Genomic DNA, 17,096 nt, shown 5'->3' on the forward strand with positions numbered 1-17,096 from the left:
TCGAGAACATAATATATCACAAAGGATTGGGCAAACACGGACTCCTGGACACACCATAGGTGGGATCAGGTGCCTAGGAGGAGTAAGCATCCCCTGTTGACCGGTCACACCCGCCATGAGCCCCATATCCTGATCAGGTAAACGAAGTTATCCGCAGTCAAATCAGTGTGCCAAAAACGGCTTAACAATGAATTATGCTATACTGTTTTCTTGTTACCAATGGAGGAAGGATTTGATAAAGTGAATACATTGATTCATGATTTTAGAATACTTTAAAATAAAAGTTCCGTAGAACTGCGACAGTAATAGGAAGAGGCATTATGTACCCTTCCATTTGGGGAAGTTTATGTGTTTTTGCAAATTCTTGATTATCCGGTATAAAATCTGAAGTACTTAAAAAGAGTGTCGAAATGATATGTGATCCGCATGCTTACATTTGGTATTTTTCCTCATCTATTGAATAGTTTTATATGGTTTAATTACTGACTTTACTTTAATTTTTTGGAATTACTATCCTGTGGTGGTCCCATTTGATTTTATTACTAGGATTTATATATTGTTTCGGCATTGTAATATTTATGAAATCCATTTCTAAATCAAGGTACTGCAAGTAATGAAAGTCGGTAATTTATGATGAAATCCCACATTGCATAGTCGACGTGAGAGATAACAAAGTTGACTACCTCTATGTTGCTTGAGTTTTTTGATTCAGTAGATCAGGTTTTGAAGAGGATTCCAGCAAATATATCAAACATAACATCATGTTGTATTGAGTTATAGATATACATGTTTAGAAAATGGTACAAAAACGATTCCTATGTTGAATAAGTACATAGTGGAATGGAACAAAGCAATATACGTGATTTTTTATTTATAATTCAATTTCACAGCAATGTATAATTATACGGTACCAATTTTGATGCATCAGCTGCGCATTTCAACAAATAATGTCTCTTCAGTGATGCTCAAGCCCAGATTTTGGAAATTCGAAATAACATTAAACTTGTAAGAGCTAAAAGCAATTTAATCCCTTGTAATTATTAATAGATGAAAGGTGAAGATAACGAGCAGTGATCAATCCCATCAATTCCATAAGCAATAAAAAATAGATAGTTGGACAAACACGAGCCCCTGTACACACCAGAGGTGGGGCCAGGTGCCAAGCAGGAGTAAACATCCCCTTTCGAGTGGTCACAACCGCCATGAGCCATATATCTTGATCAGGAAAACGGATTTATCCGTAGTCAAAATCTAGATATCTGTAAATTCAATACAATATGCAGCAGTTATACATTATAAAACAGTGAAGTGGGGAAAGATGAACAAAACAAAAGCATCCATAAAGAATCCAGATTTCTTGATGGCATATTTGCATTAAAAGCTCAAGTTATCATGTGCGATGGGATCAAGTGCTTCTTACAGTTGCTACATGTATGCTGCATATATATATTTTCTTTGTAATTAGGATATAGTGTGCACGTGCTTTTGAAATTGAATCAAAAACAATGAACGAAATCGCTAAAAAAGAAACAAAAAACAAACCATGAAAATATTATCGGTCGTATTTTTGCAGTACTTTTAAAAACATACCCTGCTTTAAATTGTCTTTTTAATGAAAAGCTTCGCATATATTATGAATATGTATGTATACCAGTATAAATATATAATTGGAGCATTTGAAATACTTTTAAACGAACAAAAATGTTCATACATGCATCCCAATGGGCCAATGTCGTTGTTAAGCATTACAGAGGTATAAATCGGCCCTACACAAAGAAATGGCGCTACTAACATTTTAAAACTATCCTGTGTGTTTACAAGAGAACACCATGACAAATATTCGCTTCCGCATGTTGTTGTAAATAAATCACTTTACTACCTTAACAGACATTGGAAAAGTATATGCAGTTTTATTTCAGTGTGAGACAGAGGCAATTCACAGCAACATGCCCGATGGAATACCAAAGTCACATGAGGTAATCCACAGTTTTGATAATACCTGCCAGATGGATGTATTACTCCCCTGATATTACAGAGGGGGCGTTTTTTTCATGATGTAATCCTTTTTTTAAACATTTTCTCACAAGATTTCTTTAGTTGATTTCTTTTTTAGAAGACAATTATTATCACTATTCAAGTGAGTTAATTTATAGAAAAGGCTTTTGGATGCAATGCCATTTTAGAGGGATTGACATATGAAAATACGATCAGTTTTGAGACAACAAAGCACCCCACATCATTTAGTTTTTCATAATTATCATGTCAATATATTCATTGTAAATGGTACTTAATGGTTAATGTTGTAGTATTCTGGTGAGCTGAATTATCTATGCAATGTTAATTTACACCCATCCATGTAAGGTGGCAAAATTAATTGTTTAAAAAATCAGAAAATGAAAAGTGTGGTTAATTTTATTTCTTTCCATTCTTTCATTACAACGTAATGATTTGACTTGAATTCGCCATTAATTTGTAACCTATCATGTAATCCAAGTTGCTCAAGAACGTTCTGAGTGACATTTATGAAGTCAAAACATGAATACTTTTATCCACATTTCCTTTAAAATAAGTTTCAATTTAAATATGTTACGAGTATTCTTAAGTCCGTTCATGATTTTCCTTAGTGGCTGTTAGCTTCTACATGCGTATTGGTTGCTGAGTAGTGGCTGCTAGCTTCATCCTGGTACTTGTACATAAAAATTCTGACATTTTTCCTTGTGTATATGGTCATGCATAACACTGTTACTTTCGATCTATAAATAAAAGACATATTATCAAGCTTAAGATTTTCTAGATACAGTGGAAATCGATCCCGATTCAGATAAACTTACACTTGGTACATGTACAAACTGGATTTCCCAATATCATCCATTTTATTCTCGCTTTTACACTTCATAGTCCACCATAATCAATTGATACCTCTAAACTAATTTCAGATAAGAATCTTGCAGGGCCGCAAAGACAAGAGAAAGAGACGAGATCTATTTATAAAAAATACAACAAGAAATAGCCACTTGTTTACTTAATGGTGAACAAGAGAGGAAAACAGGGAAGTTCGTGTCGTTTGTAAATTTACTTGCTGATCTACACAGCCCGATTAAAAAAAGCTGTATCCGTTATAAAATACGTCATACTGTCATCTTGAATGTTTTAATTATAGAGTATAAATCTCACTGAAATCCACAGGTTAATATTTTCTAAGTAGTCCTTCTCTTTTGGAATGGCCATCCTATGCTGGATGAATTTCATTTTATTAACAGGACTTATACATTGTTATGGTAGGTATCTGGTTTTAAAATGTTCTTTAGCGCAATTACTCCGCGTAAGCTTTGTGACTGAGAAACCATGGGTTTTAAAAGTGTCATATCAAGTTTTGTTCACTGCAATTGCTATACATCCCACTACAATGTAAACATTACATACGATGTAAGCATTACATTGTAAGTGTTGCTTTATTCAAGTTGTTAAACGTCCCATTACAGTATACATATTACATTGTCAATCCATCACTGTCGTTTGACTTGTTCATTAGTGATTGTTAGGCTGTTCTTGGCACACTGACGTTGACTACGGGTAACTCCGTTTACCTGTAGGGCTCACGGAGGGTGTAACCGGCAGACAAGGGATGCTTACTCCTAGGTACCCGATCTCACCGATGGTGTATCCAGGGGTCCGTATTTGCCCAACTATATATTTTTGTATTGCTTGTAGGAGTTATGAGATTGATCACTGTTCGTTATCTTCACCTTTCCTTGTGAGTTTTGTATCATTAAACTGTTTTACTACCCAGGAACGATTCTTTTACCCCTATAGTTAGTAACTTTACACTCTGTAATACATGTTTGAGAAACGTTGACGGTTACAACTATGATTGTTCTTTTACGTCTATTGTAACACGAGACTCCGTTTTAAGTTCACATCTTTTAATGCCGGGCACTAGATGAAGGGTCAGTAACTACATGTGCCTATGGTAAACAACCCAATATCATGGGATTACGTCAGTGTCAAGAATCGAACTCAGGCATCCCATATCTTAAATACTTGGCCTCGACGATTAGTGGCAGGCATCTTTTGTTTTAACTAGTGTGCTTCAGCGATAGCTAAATTTTGATAACATCTCTTTTCTTCGTAAAATGACAAATATAGGTTTAGAAGATGTCAAAACATATTTACAGTTTGTACCAATTTTATTTACAGTTATTAGTAATTATATTTGTATATTCACAATCAGTATTAACTATATTTACATAATGTGCAACCGATTTGAATTATGTTTGCATATTTACGGTCAGAATTCAATATATTCACACATTCATTGTCAGTACTTATTACATATTGATTTCAAGTATTAATCATATTTACAGTCAGAATTAAGAAATGAATTTAATTTTCTTTAATACGATTTCTCCCCTATGATTTAATTTCAAAACTAAAAGGTACAAATATATTTTATTTTATTTCATAAACAGTAAATAGAAGTGTATTAGTGACATCCCGATACAATGCCGACCATGGGGGAAGCCATCCTTGTTCTTCGTATATCGAAGCATGTATACTTTATTTATCAAATTTGAAAACGTATAAAGGAGTTTATAACGAAGTTTGATAAGATAACATATGCGTAGTTTACATATATGTGTCGGTTATGTAGACCTGGTGTTTACTGCGCAGTGCAATATATCAACTTTGAAGTTGTTCCTACCAAGGCGGTTGTTGGATAGCCTGAACTTCGTAAGCTAAATGTATGAGTCACGCCATGCACCATCAAATACGATGTTTGATTTATCAAAAGATTCAAACTACAGTATAACTTACCATGGCGTGCAACATTGCCGCCAATAAAACTCGGCATATTCAATTATGTAAGCATTTTACAGATAGCGATCAACATGTTCATCGATGAGATATGATGTCCTCTGTTACATTGTAGACATTCATAACGCATTTCATGCTTCAATAGGCGGATCACCCCCCCCCCCCCCCCCCCCAGTAAAAACATAATGAAAAGCAATATTTCTAATACTTGATATACCGTTTTGTATTTCACTGATCACACCGTTGTACATGTCAGAGTTTGTTTTTCATGTTTACCGTTAACGTTTTATGTAACTTTACTTGGAATTAAAGGTGAAAATAACGAACACTGATCAATCTCATAACTCCTACAAGCATTACAAATTAAAGAGTTGGGTAAAGATGCCCCCTGGATATACCAGAGGTTGGATCAGGGGCCAAGGAGGAGTAAGTATCTCCTGTTGACCGGTCACACCCACCTTGAGCCCTATACCTTTATAAGGTAACATTATTTGATTATATTTACATATTCACTAGTTATTGCATTTACATATTTCCAATCATATTGATTATCTCTACATTCAGTATAAATTATTTTTCCAATAGGAAATTATTTCTCTAACATCATTGTGCTGCCACCTTTTTAAATAATTTATTTTAAATAGCACACATTCAATATCAGTTCGTTTTGGAGGCTAACATCCCCTTGTCAAATTCTATGAAATTGTCTTATAGCCATCTCTGAATAAAACTTTTTTCTAGCTTACCACTTTTACAAAAATATTCACACAACTGAATATTATTCTAGAAATGGTTTAACAAAAATATTATGCATTTCAGAAAGAAAATCAATTCCAACTGCGATTTCTTTTGTTCTGAAATACATATATTTTGGCATGTTTGAAGTTGAGATTAGCAAACAGTGATCGATCGCATAATTTATGTACTGAACATAAAATAAAGAGTTGGATAGATACGGACACTTGGGGCAGACCATTCCTTGTTGTTGTTTTTTAATCTTGAAAGAAATAAAAATTTAGTTTCATTTACTTTAGTTTTATTAATTTTAGTTTCAGTTGTCTTCGAATGAAGCAACTGGTAATATATTTATATATCACTAATGTTGCTTACAATGCAATGGAAGAAAATATATTAATTTATATTGAATATTGGATAGAACTATTCATTTATTCCTCCTATGCACTTGATCCCACCTCTGGTATATCCAGAGCACCGTGGTTTTTCCCAACTCCTAACATTGTATTCCTTATAGAGGTTATACTATATCAAAATCACTGTTAGTTATATTTACTTGTTTATGATTTATATTTACGTAATAACAAAAAACAAATAGTTCCTTTTCACATGTTTTATATATGCATGTTAAAATCAAAACAATAATATTAAAACAAACAAAAGGTGCAATGAACTTCAGCATCGATACACTTAGAAGAAAAAAATGTTTTTATATGCAATGTTTTACTAGCTAACCTTCAATTATAATTAAAAATAGATGAACAAACTTTGATATGCAAGGTAAAGATAACGAACAGTCATCAATCTCATAACTCTTATAAGCAATACAAAATAGATAGTTGGGCAAACACGGACCCCTGGACACACCAGAGGTGGGATCAGGTGCCTAGGAGGAGTAAACATCCCCTGTTGATCTTATAATATTGTGAGGCATGGCTATAACACGTTTCAAGTGATAAAAGATGAGCTATTGTTTGACTGAAAATAGTTCAAATAAAGTTTTACATAGTTTTATAGCAAAACCTGAAAGCGGGGCATGATTGTGATTGCAGGGAACTGGTGGGTGATAAATATAGCCTAATATACCTGGAGTGTATAATTATACGTGAATTGTTCAACAGTATACGTCATAATGTCTTAGAAAACGAGTCTGATACCATTTGGCCCCACTGCAATTTTCAATTTTCCTTTAGCAGCATTACAAAAAGTTCACAAAAAATCCGTTAAAATGATATAATAGTATTCATGATAATTTCATCAAACCCTTTCTTTACAAAACCAGTTAAAGTTTCTATTAGAAAAATAATGGAAACATATCGCATAATGAACTTGATGATTAAAGGATTCAATGAAACAGAGTAATTGTCCTTGAATTGGATATTTTTTCAAGATATTATTGATTACTTATACAACTTACACTTTTGAATTATTTTAGGCTGAACAAGATTTTTTTTTTTTACAATAACAATTGGAAAAGACGCATAAAAGTTAGGTTAATAACATACTTAAATCTAAATAAATCATTGGTTTTGAAAAATCCTATGACGTCACAGGAGGGTGGAACTACTTTAACATATTTATTCAATGGTTTGTCCATAATAGCTAATTTTTATTTTCTGGGTGAAATTTAAATGAGACACCCTGCAAAATCAATACGATATACTACATATTTTGATACGTTACTTTTAGTACATTAGATAATCATAGTATCCAAATTTTCAGTTTCTCTATTTTTATTACTTTCAAGAAAATTTAGCATTACAGAAACCAGCATGGCAGGAATATAATTTTCCTGGTAAAGAAGTGGAGTGGGGAGCAGCGAAAGCTGTGGACGGACTGTATACTAACCGTTCATTGGAAGGAAATCAGTGTACTACATCAGGCTGGCGTCAAACAACAGCGACATGGAGAGTGGACCTGAGGAGTGTTCTGAGGATCAGCCACATTGATATCTACTACCGGACCGACAATTTACCGAGTGCGTGTGGATGGGTTTAGTTATCACATACATAATTATCTGTTGTTCATATCTACTAAAGAAATTATGCTATCAATATATGGGCAATTGTTAAATTCTTAATTTTGGTGAAATGATATATGAAACTATTTGAACAGTCTAGTTGAAAGTCAGCATTTCGCAAATTTTATGGTCGCTAAAACAATTTAGTTTGCCAATACAACGTAGCATTGGGTCAAATGCTGTCTGACGTGCTTCGTAACAATTGTTAGGTCATTCTTGACACACTTATTTTGACTACGGATTACTCCGTTCACCTCATTAAGACATAGGGTCCACGGCGGGTGAAACTGGTTGATAGGGGATGTTGCCTCCTTCTAGGCACCTGATCTCTGGTATATCCAGGGATCCATGTTTGCCGAACTATCCTATAGTTCAATGGGTGTGATTTCTTGTCGATGTTTTCAGTTTTACAACGAAACGAAACGATTTTTTCTAAATGAAAAATAAATGTATGTTTTCTTCAGGAAATAAAACTCATGTCGCTTACCCATAGGTCAGTTTATATAAATAAAGTCTCTTTTTTCGAAGTAAAAATAAAAAATACTGTAAACACTTCGTAGAAATACTTCGACCGTGTTACCGGTCTTCTTCGGTCGTGTTTTCTAAATCTAAAATTTGCGAAATGCTGACTTTCAATTAGACTGTTGAAATAGTTTCATATCGCTGTGTACAATTGTGAGATTGTGAGCTTTGGTACAGAAACCAAATTTTTTATACCCAAATTAAAGACTGTTATGTTCTTTTAAGATAAGTATTTCATGATTCCTTTTCAGACCCCATGTGTTCAACCTCACATGTGTTCAACCTCAAAATATTTTGCAAAAAATTGCAAAACTTGTGATATACTGATCACTAAAAATTAATTTAGTAGTAAACTGGACGTAATTTCTGTACCAAAACGTTTGATAATCTGACTTGTAAGTCTTCTGACGTTCTCTACGCCATCGAGTGTAAGATGTGTGGCTTAGTTTATGTGGGAGAAACCAAGGGTTCACTTAATAAAAGAATATCGTGGCACAGATTTCAAATTAATAATGGTGGTAACCAACTTCTTTACAAGCATTGTAATGCACCGGACCACTCCATCTTGTCCATGAGGGGAATGATTTTAGAAAAAAAATTACCATCACACAAACAGTCCAACATTAAGCACCCCTTTTCGTAGACAACGAGAAGATCACTGGATCAGGACCCTATGCACTGCATTTCCATATGGATGTAATGATAATGTATATGATGTGGGAAATTTGACTAGTCCACAAGGAAATAACGTGAATGTGATGAGACTCTTTCCCAATACCCAAAGACGAAAACGCAGTCTTGGACATCGTTCATATAAAAGACCAAGTATAAATGATGTCACGTTTGATTCACTTTTGTCTCACGTCAACAGAAAATTAGGCCCACATCATATTCGTACAAAACTTTACTCTATTCCATTGAGGGTTTTACACACGTTACTTGAAGAAGCTATGGCTAGTCTATACTTGGACTATTCAACACCTGAATATAGACTGAACTCTATGATTATGGATGTTGCCTACCACAGGCTCTATAAACCAGCACGGACCATAGATGATATTCCTTCCAAATCATACCGTCAGTTCCTTAAGCTCAAATTTACCAACAAACGAATAAATGCCGTCAACATAAGCAACATTCTTCGTCATAAAAGGGTTCAGTCGTGTATTCCAACTTATTTCAAGTTCAAGTATACACCCTGTATTTCCTACAGCGATACTTCTACTATTGCATCCAAACTTTTTAATTATAAACAAACTTTGCAATGCTTAGATATAGACCATCTTATACGTAATCCACCAACATGTTCTTCTTCTTCATCGTCTTTCAACTATAGTCCAGCTGGACATGTCATTACTGGTGATGTTGATATAGTTGAAAATGAGGACCTCAAATCACTTATTCTTAAAGGTCCTAAATACAAAGAACCTCGGTCTTTTAATTGGCGAGAAAACTTCATCTCTATTATGGGTTCTGTCGAAGATTATGCCAGACGATGGGCTAAATATGAAAAAGAAGAACTTGATACATTGTCAGAATGGGTTAAAAGCATAAGAGGGATATTAAAATCCTGCATTAGACACATGAAAACAAAATTACGTACCATCTATCCTTCTGTGTTTAGTAAACCAGAAGTGATAAAAGAATTAGATAGGTTATATGAAGAATATGTTTTGGTTCCAGCTGACAAAGCTAGTAACAACCTTGTCTTTGTTTGTAAGGCTCATTATTACAACTGTATTTTAAACGAACTTGGCATTAATTCCACTTTTGGTAATCATACTTATAATCCAACTGCCCTTTCAAAAGATGAAATTCTTCAAAACCATGCTTCAGTTTTAGACACATTTAATATTCCAGTCAATGGGTCGAATGAACATGAGTTACCGTACCTATACTGGATTCCTAAACTATATAAAAACCCTTACAAACAAAGATACATTGCTGGATCCAGTAAGTGCTCTACCAAGCCCCATATATTTGCTCCTCACGAAAATGTTAACAGCTGTGAAGGAGAAACTTCAAACTTACTGTGCGACTACATATGCCAGAAGTGGTGTTATTCAAATATGGATTCTAAAAAATTCTAAAGAACTTTTAGTAAACTTGAAATCACAGAATTTTCCCCAAATCAATAGCATTAAAACCTATGACTTTTCAACACTATACACGACCATTCCTCACGAAAATTAAAGACTAGACTTTTTGACATCATATACAGTTGCTTCTTCAACAAAAACGGCAAACGGAAATATTTATATCTAGTGATCAGTCATTCAAAAACTTACTTTGTTAAACACCACTCCGATTCCACGCACAAGTACTCTGAAGTTGAAATAAAAAATATGCTAGAGTTCCTCATTGACAATATCTTCGTGGTCTCTGGTGATCAGGTCTTGCAACAGTTTGTTGGAATTCCCATGGGCTCGAAGTGTGCTCCTTTGTTAGCTGACCTGTTTTTATATTCATATGAAGCAGAATTTATTCAAAAACTTCTTCGTGAGAAGAATAAATCTCTCGCTGTGGCCTTCAATTCGACTTTTATATATATCGATGACGTTTTGTCTATTAACAATGATAGCTTTCATTCATATGTCGATTTGATATATCCCTGTGAGCTTGAAATAAAGGACACCACAGAATCGTCAACTTCTGCTTTATACTTGAAAGTAGACATTAACGGCAAACTGACAACTCAAATGTATTACAAACGGGATGATTTCAGCTTCTCCATCGTCAACTTCCCATATTTGTGTAGTAATATTCCATTATTACCTGCATATGGTGTTTATATATCTCAACTGATTCGATATGCAAGAGCTTGTTCTCTGTATAGTCAGTTTTTAAATCGAGGTAAGCTACTGACAAACAAGTTGATGGTACAGGGATTTCAACAGTCTCGATTGAAGTCAGCATTCCCCAATTCTATGGTCGTTATAACGATCTAGTTCGTCAATACAACCTCGCATTGGGTCAAATGCGGTCTGACGTGTTTCATACCGATTGTTAAGCTGTTCTTGGCCCACTGATTTTGACTGCGGATAACTCCGTTTACCTGATCAGGATATGGGGGCTCACGACGGGTGTGACCGGTCAACAGGGATGCTTATTCCTCCTAGGCACCTGATCCCACCTCTGGTGTGTCCAAGGGTCCGTGTTTGCTCAACTATCTTTTTTGTATTACGTTTTGGAGTTATGAGACTGACCACTGTTCGTTATCTTCACCTTGCATATATATATATATATATATATATATATATATATATATATATATATATATATATATATATCTTAAAACGACTAATTTGCATGAAATTCGTATTTAAGGTCCAGGGGCGCATTATAACCGATTTGCTGGGTTCTCCCTCTACGTATCCAACACTACATCAAAGGATGACGGTCATCTTTGTTCACAGGAGATACAGACTGTGGATGATACAACGGTACCAATAGAGAACCAGACAATAAACTGTTCTGTTCATGGACGATATGTAATATACTACAACGAACGGAGGCTGGGTGTTACCTATCCTAGTTTTTACTCACGATACGCATATAATGAAATCTGTGAGTTGGAAGTTTATGGTAAGTTTAGAATAGATATGTTTCTATGTACCGTTTTCCTGTGGAGTCGAATATTAAATTATTCATTCAGTGTAAAACTTACCACCGGAAGCTTGAATATATCAATTTCATTTATATAGGATGCACTGACCCAACAGTTTACGGGGTGATATGCGACCAACCATGTCCAGATGGATGTCAAGAGAAAAAATGTGACGTCATTACGGGCCAATGTCTGGGCTGTAAACCGGGATATCAAGGTCTTCGCTGTAGTCAGGGTATATTCATAACTATATATCCATCCGTCTGTCTGCCATCTATCTATGTAAGACTGGTGATCAAAGCAAAAAAATATCGATTGAATGATTGATTGCATATTGTTTAACGCTCTTCTCGGGAATATTAATAATTAACTAGCCAACATCGTGTTTAATTCCACATTGTTGACAAAGTCTAAATATAGCTGATAATACACACCAAATTAATGAAAGCAATATGCCAGATATCCCTGATAGAAATACTGAGTATGGTTGATGTTTCATGCAAATTCTTTTGGCCGTTATTTTTATAATGATTTTGAATAGTCAGTTTACTTGACCAAGATGGAGGGCTCACGGCGGATGGTCAGCCAAAATATGAGGCACGCTACTTCTAGTTATCTGATATCACCTCTGGTGTTCCAAGATGTCCTTGTTTTTTCCTGTTCGCGATTTGCATTTTTATTGGGTATATTGAATCTCTGATTTAGACCAGTAGAAATTGGAATGCTACTTGCATCCTTGAGGTTTTGGTTCCTAATGTATTTTTAGTTCACCAGTAAACATCTCAGATATATAATACCCGTAGACGGTGAAGCTTAATCTTTAAATCTCGTCAGGAATCGTATATTCGTGCGGGTATCTGAAAGCAAGATATTTTCAAGTTTTTTGAAACTCATATTGATGTTTTAAGAGCCATTCTCTTTAAGCATCAAAATTTTTATTATAGGGATGGAAAGGTACCCTCACCGATTTTGCTGAAATTTGGCATACTGTGATTATTTGATACGCTCTCATAGAATTTGGTACCAAAATTCGAAATTGAGGTACCGTTGCCATGGTAACAAGAACACTGTGAAAACAGCTCCCAAGATGCTTAAAAATGCTCGATTTTGGCCTGTTTTTGATTAAACATAAACAAATTAATTTTACTGATGTACAAATTTCTCTATTGCTTGCTTAAAGATTAGGTTCAGTATAATGAATTCTTAATAAAACATCAATAAATCAATATTGGATTACCTATTGTTCCTGAGGTTGAAAAATCAATATTTTAGCATTTTGACTATTTTTGAAAAAAATCATTTTAAAGCCATTTTATGACAGCATTTACAAAAAACACAACAACACACATCAATGAAAGTTATATATGATTTAATTCATCCCATTATGTGTAAAATATTAAAAAACGACTAATGTCTTATTTTGCTAAATAAAATTATATAGCTTGAAAAATTGGTTGCCATGGTAATATGAAAAATCTCATAATATGAATATATGCGTCAAATTTTAATAATTTATCAATATAATATCCTTAATCTATTAAATTTGACATAAACAATGATAAATATCATGAATTCTCATGTTATGAAATATTTCAGTTGCCATAACAACCATATTTCAGTATTTTAATACAAGGTTTCAGTAAGTAATCTAGTATGCTAATTTGTATCAGAAAACATTACAGGTCTGCTTATTACCATGTGATAGTGTAAACTCATTGTCATATTATATTTGAACATATAAATTGATGTTAAAGTCTACTTAAATTAGCCATATAAATGATTAATTCTTTTGTTACCATAGTAACCATTATAAGATACATGTATATGGTTCCTTAAGTTTTGAAGAAAAGTGCTGATTATAAAACTGATTTGTGCCAGGAAGCAGAAACGTGTGTGCCTATTATTAAGTGAAAGTGTTCTGTCATAATCTTAATAATTGTTATAAAGTACAAATTTCATAATTTCCATGGATTAGTCATAAGTTGGATTAGTTGGTGTAGCAAACATTTAAAAAAAATCTTCAAGTCAAAAGGCATTGGTAGAAGATCAATACATTTAAAATGAAAATGAAATTTTTTTTAATGTGTTTGAATTACTTTGTATTGAATATAATTTTTACTTTTCACAAGATAAAATTGCATATTTATCTCTAGGTATTTCCTGTAAAAGCATTATATGACTCTGTTTAATCAATTGAATTTAATTATTACAAAGGGGAAAATATGAAGAAAAATGTGTTACTATGGAAACACCAACCATAATCATTGAAAACAATTTAATGTACATGTACTTCAGTAGATTTATTCGACAATATCATAACTTCATCTTTGTATTCATAGACTGGTTAAAATATACTAATTAAGAAGGAATTCAATTTGTAGTTTAGTTGCTATAGAAACCTACTTCCATGGAAACATTATGTTGGCGATTTAGATTTCTTTTCATTTACATTTTAAACTACAAGTATTTTACCTACTTATACTCAGTTGAGTAAGTTTTGACCAGAGATATCTAGTCCAAAAGTTCTGTTATGAAAATGTTGGCAATCTGACTGTTTTGTCTCCATGGAAACATTAAATAGGAACTGTAGCAGTTAGATGTAACTGTAGTATATTAATGATTGGGTGTGCATTCTTTTCCCAACATTTTCTTGACACTGGTTTTTATCAGCTACCCACATACATATATACTAACGATTTCTAAATTGTTTTGTGCGTCAACTAAAGCTGCAAGGTACCAGAAAGATGATGTTACTTAGGTCATAATGTACTTACACCAGTACACCACCCTTTCATTTCATTTCTTTATTTCTCGATTAATCCAACTTTACTTGGGGAAAAAACAACTGAATATAGATGGCCTTTTGGCTTGTGTCAGTACTTTCTCCACAAGTACATACGTGCACTTTTCTAATTACTTTGTTGCAAATAATTTCATTCATTTCCATGAATACCAGATTATGTGATGATGGTATTAAAAACGATTTGCAATGCAAAATCAATGCCCATTAAAATTCCCAAAACATCCATTGTTTATAACAACACAATTTACAGGGGTGGGGGATTGCTATTGTTAAAACAGGTTTTGGTTTTGTATCAACATTACAATATGGGTTTATGTGTCATACATGTAGATAAATGACTTATAAGATGCATGCATTACAAAAAATACTGCCCAACTTCCAATTCGGGGTGGGGTGGGGTATTATTTTGTTTTTTAAAAGCAAATGTTGTGTCCATCTTGGTTATATTAAGAATATGAATTTAAAGTTGTCCTGTTTCTGTCAGACTTATCCTGATTGTTTTCTATTAGATTAAAATTGTACATTTTAAATTGCAGTCTGTGAATGTCTCAGTCATTCCAGAAAATAAATTAAACAATCTTCAATCATATGTTCAAGCTTTATCTAAAAATGAGTTTGTAAACAATGACTAACACACTATATTTGTTTTTGCATATACAACATGTACAACGTATATCAGTATTTTTCTGTAAACTATGGGCATGCACAGTTGCATTGTTCTGTTGAGTAAAGTTCCTTCCATGAAAGGGGATGAGGAATTCAAAAACAGGTTGTCAGATATTCTCCAACAGTTTCAGCCTCTGTGATTTTCTCAGTGAACACATTCCAGTTGAACAATCTTTAAACAAGTTCCAGCCATGTTGGATCCACTTAAATCTTAATCACCCACAACTGTGTTGTCATAATGATGATGCTGAGTCTTATACATTCCTCACAGAAAATATTTCTGTCTTAATTTCATTTAGAACATCCAATCTTGAATCTGCACCCCTGACTGTCAGAGCTACAAATGTATATTAACAATAATAAATAGTTCTTGCTTATTGATAAGTTTAAATAACATCAGAATGCGCAATTGCAAACTTCAAAATGAAATTAAATTGACAGATTTATGAATATTTACAAACGTTAAAGTTAATGTGATAAATCTTATTCACAAACACCTATCGGCACAGGCATTTCTCATGTACAAGATTTTGCTTGAAGTTTATATTCAACGGTGAATTGCATATGGAATTGGATAAATCTATATACTATATTTGTTTACTGTCTAGTTATTTTACAAACTGAGGCTAAATGAATGATAGTAAAGTACTTACGGATCTGAATTGTTATGACAACAGCATTGGACATTTAATGCCACCTGTGGGTTTCTTTTTCGACTAATCTTCTCAGAAGTTTTTGCATACAAGTTCACCCTGTTGTAATCACGATCGCAGCGTAAATCCACTGATACACCATCATTAAAAGCTACCCATCGATAGCATAACGGCCTCTGACAACCACTTAAGTATCAAATGTAAAATTCTAGTTGATTTAAAGACTTAAACCAGCTCAAAATATCCAAATCACCACTCACGAATTTCTACTTTCACTTCAGAAAAGGGACGTAACTTGTCTTGATCATGAATATACTTGGAATACGGTGGGCGGTAAATCTAGTACTGCCGACTCCCGACTCCCGATGGTCCCGGATTGCGATGTTTTAAAGATAATATTAAAACCGGCCAACAGAATTACTTCATACTTCTCGGGAACAATCTTTATGTCCAAATTGACTCGCACAATTAAAAAAAAAAACCAATAATAATAAGTATAAATTCTTAAACTTGAAATGTCACCTACTCAAAGGCGGTAGATCTAGCACTGTGTTATAAATACAAACACCGAAAACGAACACTGATACAGGTACGGTTAACAAACATAGCTCATAACACAATTAATATGATCCAAAGAAAATTACCATTATAACGGAAACAAATTACTTTTAAAAATTAATAAAATTTACCATTATTAGGCATTCTTTGTGTTTCTAAATTATCGCAGAACTCTAAGCCACATAAATTATGTGTTTTCCCCGATTCTACGACGTGGACCGTAGTTCTACCGCAGAGCCCTCATTACAAATTAAATTTAATTTGATGAATTTTAATTACACATTTATTACTAATTGTCTTGAAGAAATATTCTATTTTACATATTGTTCTATTTGTTATGGTTCGTTTAGTCAACAGTACTAAATCATGATTGTGTTATATTTTGGTTCAATGTACGTTTATTTATCGCAAAATATAATTGTATTTAAGATTTAAAATAAAAGATACGGTATCTAATTCTTTTTTATAATAACAGAAAATATTCAAAATGTATATGATTTTGTTGATATATGATTTTTAACAATGTTTCAATTATTTGATTAACAGTTATATAACAAATTCTGAGCCTTAATATGTGTAAATTTTAATCATTAGAAAATCAAGATAATAATAATAATAATATATTATTTTATTTAGACAGGATAGCACAATTAGTACAAATGACTAGTTTACATTGTGGTCCTGTATAAAACATATCCACAGACAGATAAATGAGAG

General features: G+C 33.4%; 1 protein-coding gene and 1 long non-coding RNA gene across 3 annotated transcripts in view; one reads left to right on the plus strand and one right to left on the minus strand.

The window, feature by feature from the left end:
- Positions 1 to 2,396: 2,396 nt before the first annotated feature.
- LOC130049122 (uncharacterized) lies at positions 2,397 to 3,018 on the minus strand. The gene is made up of 2 exons (XR_008797629.1): positions 2,832 to 3,018; positions 2,397 to 2,753 (listed from the first exon to the last, which is right to left on the minus strand). It is a non-coding gene; the product is annotated as an uncharacterized LOC130049122 (long non-coding RNA).
- The window catches only part of LOC125663290 (multiple epidermal growth factor-like domains protein 10), a 30,207-nt gene continuing 16,068 nt past the window's right edge, over positions 2,958 to 17,096 (plus strand). Inside the window, exons 1-4 of one of the 2 annotated variants that reach the window (XM_056146301.1) lie at positions 2,958 to 3,278; positions 7,298 to 7,528; positions 11,420 to 11,677; positions 11,797 to 11,934. In XM_056146301.1, coding sequence (XP_056002276.1) covers positions 3,221 to 3,278; positions 7,298 to 7,528; positions 11,420 to 11,677; positions 11,797 to 11,934 — 685 coding nt within the window. In that variant the 5' untranslated portion in view covers positions 2,958 to 3,220. The remainder of the gene's footprint in view (positions 3,279 to 7,297; positions 7,529 to 11,419; positions 11,678 to 11,796; positions 11,935 to 17,096) is intronic. The other variant, XM_056146302.1, reaches the window with a different exon arrangement.

The sequence above is a fragment of the Ostrea edulis genome, chromosome 8, assembly GCF_947568905.1.
Source record: "Ostrea edulis chromosome 8, xbOstEdul1.1, whole genome shotgun sequence".
Taxonomy (NCBI): Eukaryota; Metazoa; Mollusca; class Bivalvia; order Ostreida; family Ostreidae; genus Ostrea; species Ostrea edulis.